The 20,119-nt window shown below is 39.9% G+C and overlaps 1 protein-coding gene across 1 annotated transcript; it reads right to left on the reverse strand.

Annotated features, from left to right (window-relative positions):
• Window positions 1–2,202: 2,202 nt before the first annotated feature.
• LOC310933052 (metalloreductase STEAP4-like) lies at window positions 2,203–11,794 on the reverse strand (the record flags this gene model as incomplete). Its single annotated transcript, XM_083896474.1, has 9 exons — window positions 2,203–2,445; window positions 3,615–3,785; window positions 3,918–4,071; window positions 4,163–4,257; window positions 4,360–4,638; window positions 8,056–8,140; window positions 10,607–10,677; window positions 11,409–11,516; window positions 11,621–11,794. 9 exons carry the CDS (start codon window positions 11,792–11,794, stop codon window positions 2,203–2,205), a joined length of 1,380 nt encoding a protein of 459 aa, XP_083752600.1.
• Between the last annotated feature and the right edge of the window lie 8,325 nt (window positions 11,795–20,119).

Consider the following 20,119-nt stretch of genomic DNA (forward strand, 5'->3'; position numbering starts at 1 on the left):
CAAACTGTGTAGCAGAAAAGAAGATATTTATGGTTAAAAAGAAAAGGAAAATAACATCATTTGTTTCATGTCAGTTTTATTTACTTTACAAAAGAAAAACAGGCTTATCGACAACTTTGCTGATGAGAAATGTCAAGTGATTCAGAACTATTATTATCATTTTTATATAAAGAAAAAATGACCAAACGTTTGGAATAACACTGTACGATTCGCACACAAACATTCGCACAACTTTCAGCATTGTTATAAACCTTTTATTCACCATCCAAGTGTATATTTCACACATGATACATTGATTAATTCTTCATTAAATCCTGTCCGTGATCTGTGCCCTTACCCACAATTTTCAGCAGTTTATTTATTCTCTTATTGAGTCAAGCCTTCATGGCTGGACACACATAATCTCGTTATGGCTTTCAAGGTTGTCTAGGTGAGCGAAAATTAAACGTGAGTGGAAATAATGACTGTACGTTTGCTTGTTTCACAGCTTCTCTGTGTGTTGCTACATCCCAATGTTTTTACCCGTGGCGATGTCGGTACACGCACGCACACACAAACACAAACACAGACGCACACACACACACACACGTACACAGCAGGAAACTAGAGCTAAAATTAACAGCAGCTTCTTGGTGATGGGCGAGTAAAACAATGAGAAAGGATGTAAGGGATTACAGATTGTGTGCGCAGATAATGATGTTAGATGTGAGATAACAGTATGTCTTTGAATGTTCTGCTTTTAGTAAAAAAAAAAAAAAAGTCGCTGACTTTTTTCCCCTTAGAATCCTCCTCTATCTTCAGCCTGATAAAAAGCAAAGCACACCCAATTGTCCGTGTCACCAGCTGATGCGGTGCAGATACGAGATACAGGGAGGGCCACCATTTATTGCTGAACAGCGGTTTATAAATCTGTATTGAGTGCGATTGGTGTTTTTAAAAAACGGAAAAAAATGCTGTTCTTGATAACTGCAGACTAACCAGAGGCTGCATGTCAAAAATGGACATTGTCAGAAAGCAAAAATACATTGAACAGCCACCAGGGGGGCGACTCAGTTGGAAGTCTAAGGGAAAAAATGAGCTTAATTCTCACTTGATATACAACTTCAGGAAAAATTTTCCTGAGGAGTCAATGGTGTCACATCGAGTGTAAGTGTCTGGTTTCAGCCCTAGACGAGGGTTGTTAGTACATCACATATGACTGGACACAGTGACTGACAGCTGGTGTCGTATAGGAGCCTAACTTCAGGTGATGCCTCCGAACTTCTGGTTGCACACCGTCAACTCGCCAATTTGCTAATTAATTAGTTAATTAGCAAATTAGCTTAGTTAACGAGTTAATTAACTCAAGGCAAGGCTTTGGAACGGGACCTCGGACTCTTATAGGTGACGTCATACCCTGTTGCCCCTTGGGCTAACTTTGCATGCAACAGAGCACCCACACACAACAAAAGACTCAATCATCTCTACGGGTCTGAACTTTCCCAGGGTTGTGATGACTGATAAAACCCATGTTTTCTCGTTACAAAGGAGAAGACGGAAAACGAATCTCTCTTTCTCTTTATATATATATATTTATATAAAGTGTTTATGTGCCCTTCAGAAGAGGCAGGTTGGGGCAGGAAATGAGGAGATCAATAACATCCTGAAAAGAGAGCAATCTCTGGGATACAATCACACCCTCTGAAGGAGGAGGAGGAGCAGGGGAAATGGAGACTATTGTCTATGTTTATCAAAACAATGGATTTCAGCAGGATACAAAGGAGAATAGCAATCTATTTTTCGCCACATTGTGTGGAAAAAGATAAATTGCACACGTGAAACCTGCTTTGTTTTCCAAAATTCAATGGAAACAGACATTGACAACAATAGCATGTCAAGAGCAAGAGATGTGTCCATTTGGCTGCAATCATGTATCTTTCAATTTTTTTTTCTCCCTTTTTTTTTGTATTTGGCTATTGGACAATCTGGCATAAGCAAAATTAAATATTTGGAGCTGTAATCTGTAGAGTATATTCATCTTTGTTTGTTCTAAACAGTCAAAATTTGAGATTTATTTAATCATTCATGTTGTGAAATGAGAACATCGTCCACATCGTCTGTACTCTGAAGGTATGTTTCTATACATTATTAAGAATTTCCCCCCTCAAAATAACGAATAACAGAAATCCTCAGATATCAAACTACAACCCTGACGACCTGGGCTCACAGGTTGGTGGCCTTGTTCCCAGTCCTCTCCCAACCTTGTCGAATACGGGTGAGGGTGCGGTCCACGCACGGAAGGAGGAGCAACACCTTGAGCACCAAAACCACAGACGGCACGATCAGACAGAGCATGTAGCCCGGAGGCGTGTACCATTTGTAGGTAGAGAGACGGAGAAATTTGTTCCAGCCGTATATGTAGCCATGGGCAGTGCATATGAAAAGGGTCAGGTGGCCCAGCTTAGACTGAGAAAAAAAAAAAAAAAATTGTGTCACATTTGAGACAACATGTTTTATAATCTGTCTTTTCTTTGTTTAATTTTCACCATCACCAGCATAAGCTTTTTCTCCCTCGGGTAATTACACTATTGTCTCTATAGTGAATAAGTAGCTTAAGTTGAACTGAAGTCCAACATAGAACATTAATTGACTCATACATGTTCATAAATAGATACTGAATGCCTAAAATCTGGCTTTTCATTATGAAGTTTAGGGCTCACGGATTAGTGTTTTTGCTAATTCGCTGAAACTTTTCTGTTGGTATGTCAGAGCATTGTCTGTGCATGTGGAGTCCTCAAGCATTACAATAAGCCAACAACATAAATAGTTTCCGAGCCATTCCAGAATAATTGCTTCAGTAGCACCAGTGGCCTTTGAGTCTCAGTTATTTTTAATTACTTGGATAATGTGTTTTTATTTACACTTTCAGCATTTGATTGCTGATGCTCTCATTCATTCACAGCAAATTACAATGAGAGGAAACATATATATTAATGTTGTGCAGTAGTAACCTGTGCCCCCCCCCTCCCCCCATGAGTTTATGTTTTATAGTTTAAAATACAAAATCCTATGAGTATGTGTATTCAAAAATATACATTCTTATAATGAAAACCATGATCTTATGCTCTTACAACAGAGAAAAAAGAGTTTATGTAAATGTAAACCTGTTATGTTTTTATCTTTCATAACAGGTCACATGGATTATCTTGACCCTGAACTCTGTCTCTGAATTTTATTCCATTTCTGAGGCCTACCATATATGTGACCTTTACACAAATGGACCTGTGACCTGAATTAACAATCCTCTCGCTAGGGATTATACCTGGTATCATAACTCTATTTAATGAATAGCTTAACATTTAGAATCCAGGGCTAATTTCTGCCAGGCTTTCACTCTGCATGCGTGTGTTAGGCATTTGGTTAACTAGGCTCCAGGGAAATGAAAGTGCCGGAGACACGTTCCGTCTACAACAGTTTCGCAACTCTGAAGAAAACTTGGAATGTCCAGATTATCACAGAGAAAGGTGATCAAAATTTGATAATGAGCACATGATTACTAACATCTGAGGGCCTAAAGGTGAACACACACACACACACACACATGCACATTAAGCACTTTTTAACTGCGCTCTGACCTGAATGAAGTTGAACTCTCTCCAGCTGAGGGTGCCTCCCACAGAGGGCAGGGATGTCAGTCCTAGCAGGGCATAGAGAAAGAAACCCAGGATTCCAAGCGCAAAGAAAGAGTCTGTGCCCCATGACTCTGTATCATCAAAGTAAAAAGGAGTGGTTTCATTGTTCTTCATCTAGAAGAGAAGAGAGACAGAGACACAGAGAGGGGTGAATTCTCCACCCAGTGATGGATGTATGTCACGTTCTTCTTCTTCGCACAGGACCGCAGAATGACTGCAGAAGGGTTAAAACCATGCCCGCTGTACCTCATCCACCACGCGTGAGATGAGTTTGTGTCTGACAGCGTAGCGAAGGGGAGTGATGAATGTGTAGATGGCATGGAGAAAAGCAAAGCCCAGCGCAACCAGACCCATCTGCTTCCTGCACAACATCCAGCGATCCAGCCAATCAGGGAAACGCCTAGAACACGCAAAAAGATACCAACCAAAGAATGAAACGAGGAGGAAAAAATAGTTAAGCTATAAGTTATATTTTTGGTTTGATGTCTGACTTGTATTTGGTTCCTCTGTAGAGTTGAAGGAAGGCAGCTATGACACCAGGCAGATAACACAGAGACAGCATGATGAGTGACACAATGGGAAACACCTAAAAAATGATGGATAAAGCAACAACAGTTCCTTGAAAGGGAATCCGGACATAAAAAGTGAGTGAGTGTGCGTGTGTGAGAGAGAGAGGAAGAAAGTTTACCTTATTGGCGAGAGACACCATTATCCTGTAAGACAAGTCTTTGCCCTGTTCAACATATGCATAAATGACATCTCTAATGAGCAGGTAGAAGAAGAAGAAGGCAGTGAGGCAGACGGCCACACGTAGAGGCAGCCTCCACTGCGGGAACAGCTGCAGGGGGAAGTCCTCAAGTTCCCTGGCCGCAGACAAAGACCCTCTATCCAGAACAGTGAGACCCAGTTTAGTGGCCACATCTGCTACGGCCTGCTTCGCTTCTGCAGTGTTCCCACACAGGTACACCTGGAGCATGGAGGAATTCTCATTAATTACCAAGGAGGACAGAGGGAAACCATGTCTGTCACTGTCTACTTTCTCATTCCCATGTACTTGTTACGTACATATCAACAAAAGTAAGACCCAAATAAAAGTCTGAAGAGACAAAAAGAAGCTTAAAGGGGACATATTATACTCTATTTCTCCAAGTTAACCTAGTTCCCTGGTGTCCTAATGAAGATGTAAATATCATAAGGATGAAGCACCACAGCAGTTCAATCACTCTGCCAAAACAGCCCTGTTCAGAACACTCTGTTTAGTAGTATCTCTTTAGGTCCACCCTTAAAAAAAAGTAAAAAGAAACTTAACGGACAGGAAATGACATCAGCCACAGAGGCTACTGGGAGCTAAGAGCAGTTAGCATTTGGAAAAGTGATAATTTGCAGGCGCTAGCAGGCACATTGCCGTCATATATAACATGTATCCACTGGACAGTTAAATACTCTGAGGCTGGAAGTTTGTGTAGAACTCTGTGCTGCACTGTGGAGCCAAGTATATAACTTTTTGCGGATTTCCGGTTTCCGGATACTGTTGCCCTCGCCAGCACTCTCGCGTGTTTTACGGACAAAGCGGAGGGTTGTGATGATTGATAAGCAGGAATTTAGTGCATTGTGACGTCCCAATGAATGCGGAAGTCAACATCGCGTGTTTTATCTCCTGTACTTAGACTGAGGAGGACCACAAAAATATGAGTGAGTGATCTTTTTTCACACTTTGCCGATTAATAAATCCCAAATATAAGGATTTAAATGATGATTTTAAAAGTTGATTTTGCATATTATGTCCCCTTTAAAAGTCTAAAGTCCCCATGACATGGCTCATGGAGCGCTAGTAGCTTCTGCATGTGTATGTATGTCATTTTTGGAGTGAGGCCATATAGTATGATGATGCAGAGGAGCCAGTGAGGAGGGAGAAACCAGGGAAACACAAGTTCATCCCATAATGGAGGTGATGGACATGAATGGTACGTCAGGTTGGGGCAGGGCATCAAAAGGACATACAGTATAAATAAAAAATGAGTCATCAAAAAAAAGCATAGTTGAGGGCATGGTAACCTCTGCAATCCAATTGAAATAGGAAAAGAGCCCTTATCTTATGTCTGATAAGGTGTACTAAATTCTGATTTAGATGTCATAAAGACCTTAAGTTAAAAACAAAGAAACTGAAAATTAACATGAGCAGTAATGAGGGCCAGAATAGACGAACTGACAAAGTGACCTGAGAATTTGTTATAGAGAATAAAAAGGCAGGCGGTAACATATGAACATAGGTGAAACACATCAGGGCGTTGCAGACAAGCACAGCATAAGAACAACTGACAATGACAGCAAGTAAAGTCAATGAGCAAATGTCATTTAGGACCATTAGGGGTCATGACAGCACTGTCCCACTCAGCTCGAAGCCCACAGTTTCCAAGCGAAGCTCTTTAAAAGCAAATGTATACTTTCAAGCTAAGTAAAGACATTAAGAAGCTTGGCAGCTTGGTTTAAACAATACTCAAACAGGATTAAATAGTGCATTTGTGCAGGCCACTTATTTAGTATTTACAAAAACAGGAAGATGTGTGTGGAATTAAATTGAAATAGCTCATCACACTGAAGGAACAAGTCACCCAGCAACAGTGTGGCTCTGGTGTGTTTTTATGGAGAAGATAAATCAGACAATACTTGTTACTGAGATTAGCTCATTGTTGGCTTTGTTATTTCATTAGTAACAAGGCCCCGAGCAGACAACACATAGATCATTTGTTCACTTCTATGCAGTGTTTTCCAAATATCTTTTTGTCTAATTATGTGACTGGGGCAATTTAAGAAACCAACATGACTTTATGTGTCTGTTACATTTCTTTTTACATATTCAGTTAAACTTTGAAATCAAAGCATATGAAATGAGGGTCGCGGGGGCGTTGCCAATCTCAGCTCATATAGGGTGAAAGGTCACCAGTCCATCACAGGGCCACATAGAGACAAACAACAATCCACTCTCACACGGACACCTACGTTCAATTTACAGTGTTCAAATTTGCCTTATCACCAAATCTGTATGTTTTTAGACTGTGGGATAAAAACCCAGATGTACATCTCTTCAAAAATGATTTTTTTTCCCTGTTGGCTGCAATCTACTAATCTTTTGATTTTTAGTTTTAAGTAATCACTCTGATCTTTAGATGACTTAGCAGCCATGTTTGGAATATCCAGTGCATGACTGCTTACAATATTAACCTTGTTTTGTTTATCTCCACCAGTTCTGATTAGGTTTTTTTTTTACGGAAAATGTTTTTTATAAATTCAGTTAGTGAAGCATGTAGTATCATGCACGCTGTATACAGTACATATACGGCTCACTTTGTAATCCCATTTCTAGATCTCACCATGCTGAAGCTTATTACCACAGTCACAGCTCTGTGATAAGGCGATTAAGTTGTTTATTAAGGGGGGGAAAAAAATGTGCTCTCGTATAAAGTAAGAGAGATGGCTGGAGAGCTTTGGATAGAGAGAGAGAGAGCAGTCTGACAGGCATACAGGCGAGTCAGTAGGATTGAGCAGTTTTCTCCCAGGTGTGTGTATAAGTGGACCGGGCATCCAGCCATGTCTCCCTACATTACTGCACCAGTAACAGCAGGGGACGGCCGACAGACTAAATCTCCATCTGAATGTAAATGTGACAGAGTCACAACCCTGCTGCGGATCTGATCAAATTGCTGGCTGGGGAATAGCACACACACTTACAAGCATGTGCATGTGGATATGTTACTGCACCTACACCATGCACCGCTCGTGCTTTCTCACAGCTTCCCTTTTTTTTCGGAGAAAATAGAGCACTGCGGTAGTGTGTGTGTGTGTGTGTGTGTGTGCGTACATGTGTGTGTATGGGAGGGTTGTTTGTGTTGAAGAGGATTCAAGGCAGATTCAGGTTTAGTCTCCAGAGGTTCCAGCATGTTTGCGTTTCTCTTTGTAGCCGTGAAACGGAAGCTCCAATAAACATTGGTCTCTTGACTTTGCAACATCACAAAGTGTGCTCTGTTTGTTTGTCTCCATGTGTGTTTATACGCGGCCCTGTCCTCATTTTCTCTTACATTGTTATGGAAATATGACAAAAATCAATAATGTGCGGCAACACAAATGGAATCAATCACTTTTTGTGAGTTTTGCCTGATGTGTGATACACCAATCCTGTTAGAAACAAACCTGGGAGTTGTGTTCTCGCATCACTTTTAAAGAAAAGATAAAACAAATTACTGTTGTCAGGCTCATCATGAAAATACCAACTTGTAATCTCCCTTCTGTCACTGATCTGTGTTTGCTCACACAATCCCTGGCTCTAATTTATCAGGTTCCAACTGTCATCTTTTTCACAGATTCCTCACTTGCTTTCTCCTCTCACCTGTTTTCCTGCCAGGACTCCATTCTGCAGGGCCCAGGCAGACAGTGTGTTCAGGCCTTTCACCACAGCAGCTTTCGGCACCAGTCTGGAGAACACACAGCAATGACTTTAGTTGATAATGTCTGTAACTAGGAGTAAACAGATGGGGAAGCAAAAGTCTCAAAATGGTGAAAATCAATGTTCCATCTAAACAGATACGCTGTGAGTTGTTCTACCAGGGGAGCTGCAGCCCTGCAAATTTCCTCATTTCCTTTAGATTCAGTGGAGGCTTTTGATGTTTCATGCTCTAAGTGGTGTTTGGAGGCACCTTTCCCCTAAAAATATGCTATTATTACGGATCAAATATCTAGTATTCATTCTAAAAAGAAAGATAAGAAAAGGATACATATAGCTTTAACCAGAGTTCCCTATAGCACAAACACAGTGAATATTACTTTCATGGAAACATTTACACAGAGGTGAGTAGTAACGCGCTACATTTACTCCGTTACAAATACTTGAGTAACGTTTGGGATAAATTTTAAATAGAGTAGTTTTTAGTTACTTGAGTACATATTTGAAGAAAGAACGGTACTTTTACGCTGCTCCATTTGGCTAAGTGAAGGTCGTAACTTTATCTGTTTATATCTCTTTTTATTATTACTAGGGCTGTCAAAAGATTACAATTTTTAATCAGATTAATCACAGGGTAGCTGTGGATCAATCACGATTAATTACCATTCGTAAATATGCCAAAAAAATTCAAATTTTCTCTTTATATTGTTGTAGGAACGGAGAGATACATTAAGTATTTGAAAATATAAATGTAAAGAACAATAAAATACTGTAAATAACTTGTAAAAACCTATACAAACTTAGTAAAAAATAAACACTACATTGTAAAGAAAACCCACATTATAAGACAATATAAATAAATAGAAAAAATAAAATGCTGTAAATAACTTTAAAAAAAAACTATACATTGCACTGTAAATAACTCACATTATGAACAAAATATAAAGTATAGAAGTTAAATAGTTTTCTTACTAAACCCACAGCAGGAAAATCCTCATCAGCACTTTGAAGCACTGCTTCTACTAGTTAGCGTTAGCGTTAGCGTCAGCTAGCATTCTGACGCTAACGTTAGCTGGTGTCTGTGTCCCCGTTAGTTAGACAGTGACTGTTAATGTTATGATTATATCATTATCTGCGCCAGCAGCGCCACTTACAACTGTGTGTCTTTCTTTCTTTTTTCTTCATCCTCTCTTTTTTCTTCCTCTTCTAACTTCCTGATTGATAACTCCTCTTCATTTTCCTTCAGCTTCACACAGGTTAACGTGAGGAGACGTGGGGCCCCTTTAGGGAGGTTTCCTATTCCTATGTCATTGCTAATCAACCATTGTTGTTTAAGGGGGACGGGGATGCGGCTGCTCACTGATGCATTTAGGCTCCGAGTGTCGGGAGCGCCCCTATCGGCTCGGGGCCCCATTCAGTTGCCCGCCGCCTTGCCTGTTCATAAACTGCACGTCTACTCGTAGCGCGATGAAAGTGCGTTAATTCCACAAATTAATCATCCTTAATTTTGACAGCCCTAATAAAAACATAACCTATAGCTATGGCTGACAAAATGTTGCCAATCAAATGCAGCCAGTTGTGTCACAAGACAAGTGTCGTCATGTCACTCCTTGCTGCGGCACCAGCTGTTAGCCGCTCAGCTGTTAGCCGCTCAGTTGTTAGCCGCTCAGTTGTTAGCCGCAGATTTCGACTCCACTCCCGCCACGCATTGTATTTCTCACGCTGAAATTACAATATACATTTATTTGGTGCGCCGCTATCGCTATAAAACCGGGAGGAAACTGTTCTCATACACCATGTGCTTGCTTTCTTTACTACTGAGCAGTGCTCACTTTAGTGGATACTCCACCTTGTGGCCAAAAGGAGAAACCACACCTCTGTGTATGAGCAAATTCTCATCACAGAAACTGGAGCACAAGCACTATTTTCTGAGCTACACAGAACAATGCATATATAATACATAAAAACTGAACATAATAACCTCTTAACATTTGAAATGAAATAACTTGAAAAATATATAGGAAGGCTTATTATGTTATCATTTCTTGTCCTTACACTAGTGTAGTCATATTTCCATCAACAGTTGCATTAAATACAGTTATATTTTAGATTTTATATCCTGGCCATGCATAAATTAATTGTTGCATTTGTCTGTTTCAAAGATGTCGGCCTCCTACCCCCGTCCTGAAGGACTCAAAATCACACACAATGATAAACATCATGTTGCTCAGAATATTTCAAAAATAAATCCGGAGAAACTCAGTACTTTTACTCTTGAGTCTTTTCACTGCATACTTTTTTACTCTTACTCAAGTAATTATTTTCAAGGTTACTTTTACGTCTACTTGAGTAATTATTATCTTAAAGTAACAGTACTTTTACTTTTTTTTTTAATTTTTGGCTACTGTACCCACCTCTGCATTTACATACACAAATATCTCTAATAACGACACATCCTTCATCCTGTCAACATTTTCACAAGAGTTCTTTTCTTTACCTCTGCAGGTAAGTGGCATTGGCTTCTGGGTACACGCCTTTCTTCAGGTTGTTACTAAGGTCCACCAACACCTTTACTCGAAGATGAAACAAAAGGGGGAAAAAGCTTTTTTTTAATTGTCTTATTATTATCTCAGATGATAAATAGAGAGAATGCTTATTTATATTAATAATATTATTATAATGTGTTAACCCTCAGGCTACATTATGGACAAGTTTGTGCATTTTGGCATTTTGGCATTTTGGCATTTTTTTTCCTCTTCATCTGGCCATTTTTTCTAATACATCAATAGTATACTGTGAAAACAATTTACCACAGTATTTAGAGGACAAAAATGTCAATTTAACTGTTATGAAAACATTACAGATTAAAAGATGTTCAGCTTTGTTCTGCATAAATGTCTTAAACAACTTCAGCCCTGCTTAAAACTATCAAGCATTCAATAGTTTTGAGGATTTTAACATTTTAAATTCCAGCTTAATTACTTGATCTGAGGCGCAAATATCAGTTTTTGTGTCGCATCACATTCAAAATCATGTACCCTCATAAGTAAAAAATGTCCACTTCCAAAAAACTGCTTGATAAACTTCAGTCCTGTTCAAAACTATAACCTGAGGGTTAACTTCTTTCAGGATATACCAGATATATCAGAATTACAGTTAACATCGATCATTAATCCAAATTTAGGAAATTATTAACAGTAACATCCTGACATACTGGCTATGTTGATATTCACATTTTCAGATTCAGCAGCCAACATTATTTGTCAACATCATGGCACTTAAGTACAGTATTTTTTCACCTTTCCTTCTAGATGAGGCGCCATTGTCTCGAGGAATTGATAGTGTTCTCTGTGAACACAAATAAAGATCACGCTGGTTGACTGAGCCGCTGCCACATGGCTCATCACCTGAGCAAAACACACAGTGAGGAGACACATGAACATCTTCTTTGCATGTTTTCCGTCCCCGTAACACACACTCCAGAGCCAAGCGTCATTGTTATGTGTCGTACCTGAGCTCCCTGAGGCAAAGGGCCACAGCTTTGAGGTCTGCGGCTGCCGTACACCACGCCGTAGCCGGCCTGCAGCAGACACAGGCCCAGAGATCTTCCCAAGTCTCCAGTCCCAAAGATGCACAGCAGCTGTGGATCTGAGCCACCTGATGTTGCCACGGAGTGCAGCGACATGCTTTCGGTCTTCATCTGCGTTGACATGACTCCATCCACTGTCTTGGTCACACACTGATTGAAGGAGGTCATGCTCTGTGTAGTTATACTGCTGTTGTTGTATCTGACCTGTGCACTGCCTCTCCCTCTGTGTGTGTGTGCGTGTGTGCACTGGTATGTTTATCTTTATGGGGACAATTCTGACTTTGGAAAAGTGTCCTCATATCTTCATATTCTGTCACATGTTTGTGGGTTAAGACCTGCTTTTTGGGTTCGGGTTAGTGCAGTAAGTGATGGTTAAGTTTAGGGTAAGTGGCAAACAAATGTATTATTATTATCATTATTATTATTATTATTATTATTATTATTCTGTCCTTACAAATCCCTTTTTACCCACTGTGACTTGAAAGTCCTTTTTCAGGATTGAGACATGTTTTTTGTGTGAGGGTAGAATTGGGTTTGTGTAAGGGCAGAGGCGATTCTAGAGTCTGTAGGGGCCCTAAGGAAAAATTCCCAGGGGGCCCTTACAACCAGTGTTCATCACCATGTTACAAATAATCTGACACCAATGAAAAATGTATGAGTTCAAAATATTTAAAAAAAAATTCAAAATGAATGAAATAACATGGAAAAAACGTGGTAATTAAAAAGTATGTGAAACTATAAATGTAAAGAACAATAAAATACTGTAATTGTATAGCTTTTTTTAAAAAAACTATATAAACTTAGTAAATGCTTTACATGCATTACACTGTAAAGAGCCCACATTATAAAACAATATAAATATATAGAACAATAAAATACTGTAAATAAATAACATACATAATCTGATTAAAAAAGATATGCGTTACACTGCAAATAATCCTCTTTATTTTCCAATTTACAGCCCTCAGGCTCTGAGTGTCGGGGGCCCCCTATCGGCTCGGGGGCCCCAAGTAGTTGCCTGCCTTGCCTGTTCACAAGCTGCACCTCTGTGTAAGGGTTAGGCACTTAGTTGTGATGGTTAAGGTTAGGGTCAGGGGCTGGGGGAATTCATTATGTCTAGAGGTGTGTCCTCACTAAGAGATAAAAAGAAGTTTGTGTGTGCGTTTATATGACATCATTAACGTTTCCACTCTTGTGTACCTGCAATCACATGTGCAGGAGTGTGCCAACATTTATTATGTCATGTGTTTTTATGATTCTCGCAGTGAGTCATTTCACCAGCCAGTAATTTACAAATATTTTATTGCCGGTCCTATCTATGAATTGATTAACACCACAGGACTTTGAACTGTAAATAAGCTGCTCATGGATTGATATCAGTGTTCTACATTAACTTCAGTCTCTCTCTCTCTCTCTCTCTCCTTTAACCATTTATCACTTCTTAGAAACACTGACTTCCATAAAGCTGATATCTAATTCAGACAGAATTGGACTTTTACATTTAAAAGGGAAAAAAATGTTACACTTCTGCTTTCTGGGATTGGCCTTATTCTACTGCTTTTCTATTTCTTCTGTTTCCATAGCAGACGCGGTGCCATGTGGGAGAGCCCGGCCCACAGATTCATTATCATTTCAAAAACCCACTGTTCCAACCAAACGACTATAGGAAGAGAACTGTGCAAATTTAGTCCTCGTGTTCTCATGGCTAAAACATCTGCAAAGTTCTGACGCAGACACACTCGATACATATGTAAGTGTGTGGCTGCCTTGCATTTTATGAATGCTAGGGAGGTTTTAGTGTATGTCTCTGTGTGTGTGTGTGTGTGTGTGCGCGTGGTTGCGTGCACCAAAGTGGGTCAGGGCAATGAGAGCTGAGCAGAGTCTCAGCTGTGCTTTGCAGTACCTAGGGAGTTGGACTCAGCAGCCAGGGTGGCAGGGCAACTACCTGGCTGTGGAAATGACGCATAAGATCACATCATCTTTACAGACTGTAATATATATATTCTCTTTTCTATAAACGCAGCTTCACTGGAAAGGATTTGTGCGTGTACATAGCCAGTGATAGTTATGGCAGATGTGCAACACGTTACCTCAGGAGCCTTCACAGTCAACTCCATAACTAAAGCATTAATGTCGACCTGGGGTGATATCGGAGCTAAATGAGAAGTCATTTTATGTCGAACCTTTAAGGCATCCATTCACTTGTGGTGTTGTTAGAACTGACCTGATAGCAGATCCACTCAGACGACTCTGCCTTCTGGACATCTCTCTTTTCTCTTCTCTTCTTGTCTCATCTCTCTTTTTCCTTTCTTGCTGCCTCAAACTCAGTGTGTCCCTACCCTTACGTCACCTCGCTCATCTAATGCCGGTCTTTTTCTGTCCCTTATTCTCTTCTTTTCTCTCTTTCTCTCTCTATCTCCACGAGTGCCCCCCCCCCCCTCTCTTCTCCACTGAGTCTCTAAATTGACAACCTTTCAATTCACCAGCTATGTTTAACTGACACTGTTGACAGTTGAGCTGGTGATGTCTTTGGTTAGCATAATGGCAGTGATAACAATGGGTTTTAAATAAAGATATGGTGTAAGGTATAAAACCACTGGGGAGCGTAAACACAATGTCAAGCGGCTCATCTGCCAGAAATGCAACAGGAAAAGAGCAACTTAAAGGTGCATTATGTAATAAATCTAAAGCAACTGGCCATAAAATCCTCCTAATATGTCACTGAGACTCAGGAATAATGTTCATGTAACAAACTGAACTCACCAACAACAACAGTACAGCCAAAATATTTGCATTAAAAAAATATATTTTGCAGACTGCAAATCATGTTTATGTTTTGAAATCATGTTTTGGCATGTGGCGCCACCTACCGCCGTCTACCAATTATTGCAGTGAGTAGAGTCTCAGCTGCCGAGCAACCACGGGTTGCTAGTTACCCTTTAGTCAGAAAACGAAACCTAAAAGACCTCAGTATTTTGAATTTGAATGTAGTAACTGTTTTTGGCCACATTCTTACATATGGCACCTTTAAGTATCTTTTTAAAGCAATTAGCAACCGGTCATGAAATAAGAATTTGAAATCTGAAGACTCACCAAGCTCTTCTTGGATGATACTCGCTGTCCGTCACACTTGTGTCCACTCTGTGGGCATGTCCTATTGTCCTATGTCCTGTTGAAGAAGACATGAAAGTATAGTGATTGAGAGGAGGAAAATGTTTACAGATGTTATAAATAAAGAGAGAACTATAGACTTCTTACCTCCTGATTAGCTTCAACTGGCAAAAACTAGGTCCTATTTGTAATAGCATTAAATACTTTAATATTAAGTAGCACTTCACTGCAGGTTTGCACAGAACATTTACACATTGCACATTTTTCTATAAGATATTTAAATAATTGGTATTTTTTGACAATGTTTGTTTTGATTGAAAGCTTTTATGCTTGTCTTGTGACAGGTGATTCAGCTTCTCCTGTAAAATAAATGTGTAGTAGAACAGAAAACAAAGTGTGTGAGTGTAGAGTTATTACTGAATTAATGAGGAAAGTCATTGGGTTCTGTGATTAGCTCCAAATACATGTGTGCCGGTGCTGCAGTTAACGAATGTTTAACTTCTTCTTTTCGCAGGGCGTTTGGGTATAGAATAGTACCTAGGGGAGCAAGAACTTATGGGAATTTGGATTATTCTAATAAATATTAAAATAATAAATAAATATAATTTGAAAATCATTATTAAATATGTGCAGTATCAGTGCTGACTGTAAAAAAGGGCATCATTTTACATCTTGCTGGTCAGAACTAAAGAACAGCAGAACAGCAGAAAATGAAAGATATAAAAAAAACTTTAATGTCGTGAATTATTTAAAACCTGCATTAATTGATTTTTGGCCACTTAGCAGTGCTGGAACGAGCTCAAGACTATATTTATGTATTGTTATTAGGAAACAGTGGTTTATATTTACACAATGAGCTGGCATGCAGCCACACATACACCCATTTATAAACTGTGTTTCTGTCCACCTCCATATATGCAAGTCCAATAATCTCCCTCTCCCTTTAGCTGTGATTTGCATTTAAACCATTCCTGGGGAAAATATCTATGCTTTGCCAGTTTGTGAAACGTTAATTTTAAAAATCAGTTGTTAATTGACAAACGATTAAAGCTGTTAGTAGCGATTAAAACTTCATCTGACTCCAACAAATGCCAACCCTAAATATAGCCGTAAACTAAAAACTAAACAAATATATTTGACTGGTGGAATTCGTTGAGGCCAATGCGGCGCCCAGACTGAAGCATCGCCTGAGGGGGTGAATGCATACAGTGCGGTTCAAAATCTGAGTCCAAATGTAGCATGACAAATACAGACAGAACTCTAATAGGCTTTTCATGACCTGAATTTCTTAAAGGGTTGCAAAGAAAGTCCAGATTTTAGTAGTATTTTGTGCTTATCTGAAAACATCTTGTGACATTTAACCGCAATGCGCTCTGGGACATGTTTACACCAAACACATGCTGAAACACCATTTTATAAATGTCAGGGTGAAGCTGCAGTTTGCAGCCTGTGCGGGAAATTTAGCCCAACTTGAGCCAACTTTGAGGAGTTGTGTCGGCCCACAATTCATTACTGAAGATTGTACATGCAATAGAGAACATTAAACATTTATTCTTCCAGCTTAGTGGATGAAAATGTGAAAATTCTCATTTGCAACTCTTGCTGACTGTACTGCAGGCAAGCAAAGCAAGAGTGGATGGGGCTGTGGTGCTGCAGGCTCAGTACCCGCATGGAATTATTTGGGAGATTCCAGCTGTTTTCAGTTGTCAGATGACTCACAGGATGATATGAGCCATGGTTATTAAAGACAGCTTTGAGTTTCAGCATGCATATTGTACGTAGCTCCATGCTGCTTCAACAGACAAAGAGAAGCCTGAAGCATGGATGAGTTCAGTGGGATTTCTATGATGACTACTACTGAACTGCATTAGGAATGAGGTTCAGATGGGGTTCTGACTCAGTTCATGTTTTAGACATTGTTGAACACCGTGCAGATATAAAGAGAGGGAAGGCACAGAGAACGACACTGTATTTACAGTGAGACTCAAAGACAAAAACGGGAAGAATAACAGAAAAGACTGAGACGCCGAGTGAGAGGAAGACAGAAGCAGAAGAGATGCAACACGGGAAAGCAAAAGTTCTGCCTAAGTGCAACAGAGATACTTCTTAAAACCACAGTTTCCCACAAGTATCCCCAGAAATATTCTATAAATATTTAATGACTGGCTTTCCAGAGAGACACACTTGGGATGCTCATTACGAAACACGTGTGATAGGATTAAGAAGAATCAAAGGGAGTTTGAATGGGAGTGAGGACCTATTTTTGCAGATGTTTAATGGATATTGTTGCTTTAGGGCTGATGAGATAAACTAAACTCATATGTATGTTTATGTGCACGTGTGTCTCTGAATGTTCTGTTAATGGTTATGTTGGTGTGAGTTCCCCCCCCCGCGTGTTGTTGCCGTCCTCAGTGTGTTGGTGCGACTGCGGTTGAACGTGCACTTCTGCGCGATAATGTCGCATTATCACCGTCACCGCAGCAGGACCGCATGCATGCCACAGAGAAACATTTTGCGAGCCTCATCTTCATAGCTCTGCTTTAAACGGTGACGAGCACCGACTGCACGTTTGAAGTTTCGAATCTTATCTGGCAGGCCAAGCGGCAGAAATCAGAGGCAGGAGGAGCTGCGTGAAGCTGCAGATTTCGTCACACATCACTTATTTCAGAATTCAGCCTTTTTTTTTTTTCGACAACAGAGGGGACTTTGACTCTGTGAATATATCTCTGCTGAGACAATGCTTGCATTGGATTGTCTCACTCTCGACTCACTCACAGTGACTTCCTTCACCTCTCCAATTATGCCACAGTTTGAATGATCGAGGACAGATCGTCACACTGAACAGACTATTTGGTTGCCGGGGGCCCTGAAAGTTGAGATGAAAATCTGCCATGTATTTGTGTCCTTCTATATAATCATATCTGCAACAAACAGCTGTGGCCTCCAAATAGCATGCATCCACACAGCTCTTTCATGGCTGCGGGAAAATCAGCAGACCATTATGAGGCTGAAATAGGCCTGAAGAATGTTTTCGCCTCATCTCCTCAGCCATAGCTCTAGTCGAGTGAAAGAGCTGACAAGGTGGGAAAAAAGTTGACACAAAAGTCTAATTATACAGATAAAAACCTCGTACTCATCAGAGGGGCAGTTTCCCTGAGCTGTATTTTTACTACAGGAAGGATGAGAGGAGAAGAAAAGGCAATGGCAGCACGCAGTTTGCACAAATTTAATGAGCAGAAAGATGATTAATGGCGATTTTGGTAATGGTTTGGTTTGCACCAAATCTACTGTTAACAAGGGGGGGGGGGGGACTTCTGCTAACATTCAAGAGTGCTATTCGTTCTCATTCTATCAAACTGCCCTCTGGGATACAATGCCCTACCCACAAAGACCAATGATTGGAGAAACGTATCTATGAGCCAGCAGGCATGTTAGATCAGCAGCACGGTAACTAAAATTAATTGATGCTTTGTCTGTTATGTCATCTAAATAACTGCCTTCCTCGCAGTATCTCCCTCTATCTGATTACGATGTCAGAGTTTGCTTAAACTGTAGGGGCCTACGTTTTATAGTCTGCAGTTATAAATGTTAATTGATTTTTTTTGTTTGTTTTAAAGTGAGTAAATCTAACTGTGCCACTAGGGCTACTTAGTTGAAAATGTGTATGGTGTTGCTATGGCATCACCTGTGTGCAAAACCTATTTTCCCCAGGTTTGATTAAATTTCCCATTCAATTTTCAAGAACGATTAGACCATGAAAAGTAAAAATCATTTTGGTTCAGAATAATAAGAATATTAGTCGTTTCAGTACGGCCCTCACACCAGTTGGTCCTCGAGTCCTAATTAAATCATCAATAAAAGTTTATACAAGTAATCCACAAAGCTGTATATGTCAATAAGTGAGAGCTAAAAAAACATAATACGTTTCTGAGAGCGGGAGAAGGAAAAAACAGCAAATTAATGTTCTGTTGACCTGAGAAAGTTTTGATTCTTGCAGCCACGACAGCAAAGGTCCCTCAATCCTGTTGTAACGTTAGCCTTAATATGTTAAGCATCAGATCAGTATGTGCTAGTTTGTGTAGCCCTGCAAACAATACATTCTATGTTTAAAGGTGCATTATGTAATAAATCTAAAGCAACTGGCCATAAAATCCTCCTAATATGTCACAGAGACTCAGGAATAATGTTCATATAACAAACTGAACTCACCAACAACAACAGTACAGACAAAATATTTGCATTAAAAAAATCATTTTGCAGACTGCAAATCATGTTTATGTTTTGAAATCATGTTTTGGCATGTGGCGCCACCTACCGCCATCTACCAATCATTGCAGTCAGTAGAGTCTCAGCTGCCGAGCAACCACAGGTTGCCAGTTAGGTCAGAAAACGAAACCTAAAAGTTTTGGAATTTTAATGTAGTAACCGTTTTTGGCCACTTCTTACATATGGCACCTTTAATTTGGGCATCTCAGTTAGGGCAATATATGGAAAATGACAGACATCATTTTAGATATAAACTCCTATTGTACCAAACGGTCAAAAAGGAAGGAAATTACTTTTAACATCACTGACTTTTTGGTGGATCGTTTCATATCATTAACTAACTGTCGCTTGGACATATCGGAGCTGACCGTACTAATACCCATGAAACAAAACCAATGCAACCTTTGCAGGTGGTGCATGTGCGTGAAGACTGTTCATCTCCCTGCTAGTTACAGAGTCCATGTGTTAGGCCACCAGACTGTCGCACAAGAGCGTGCACAATAGAGAGAAACAATGATTTCCAGGGATTTGCGCTTAATTGATGCGCATTGTGATGCTAATGTAAAGCTTTGTTTCTCAAGTGTCTCTATAATTGCAAAAACATAATCACGAATTCAGGACCATCCAGAGTCTCATTCTCTTCTCGACAAAACACAAGCACACAATACTGTCAGTGCTGATAAGAACGTGGCAGATTCTCGCGCAATCTCGTGTCGGTGTTTAATAGAGAAGAGTTATTAATTGTCTACTACACTTATTTGTCTGTAAAACTCTACCCTTGTGAGCCATTTTATGTGATTTGCGTTATGTGCTATTGCGCGGGAACATCCCGACGCTTTCATTCAACATCTAGTTTCCAAACAGCAGATGGCTTGCTGGTAGCGATAAGAAACAGACATTTAGCAGATAAATGAATAAATAATGATGTGTGGATGTACTTTCTAATATTACATACTGTCAAGCTCTTATTAACACACAACTGTGTTTGCATCACTGTCTCCTTTGCTGTCTGAAGGCTAGAGTGTGTGTGTAAGGAGGCTGGTC

The sequence above is a fragment of the Microchirus variegatus genome, assembly GCF_963457635.1.
Source record: "Microchirus variegatus genome assembly, chromosome: 1".
NCBI classification, from domain to species: Eukaryota; Metazoa; Chordata; class Actinopteri; order Pleuronectiformes; family Soleidae; genus Microchirus; species Microchirus variegatus.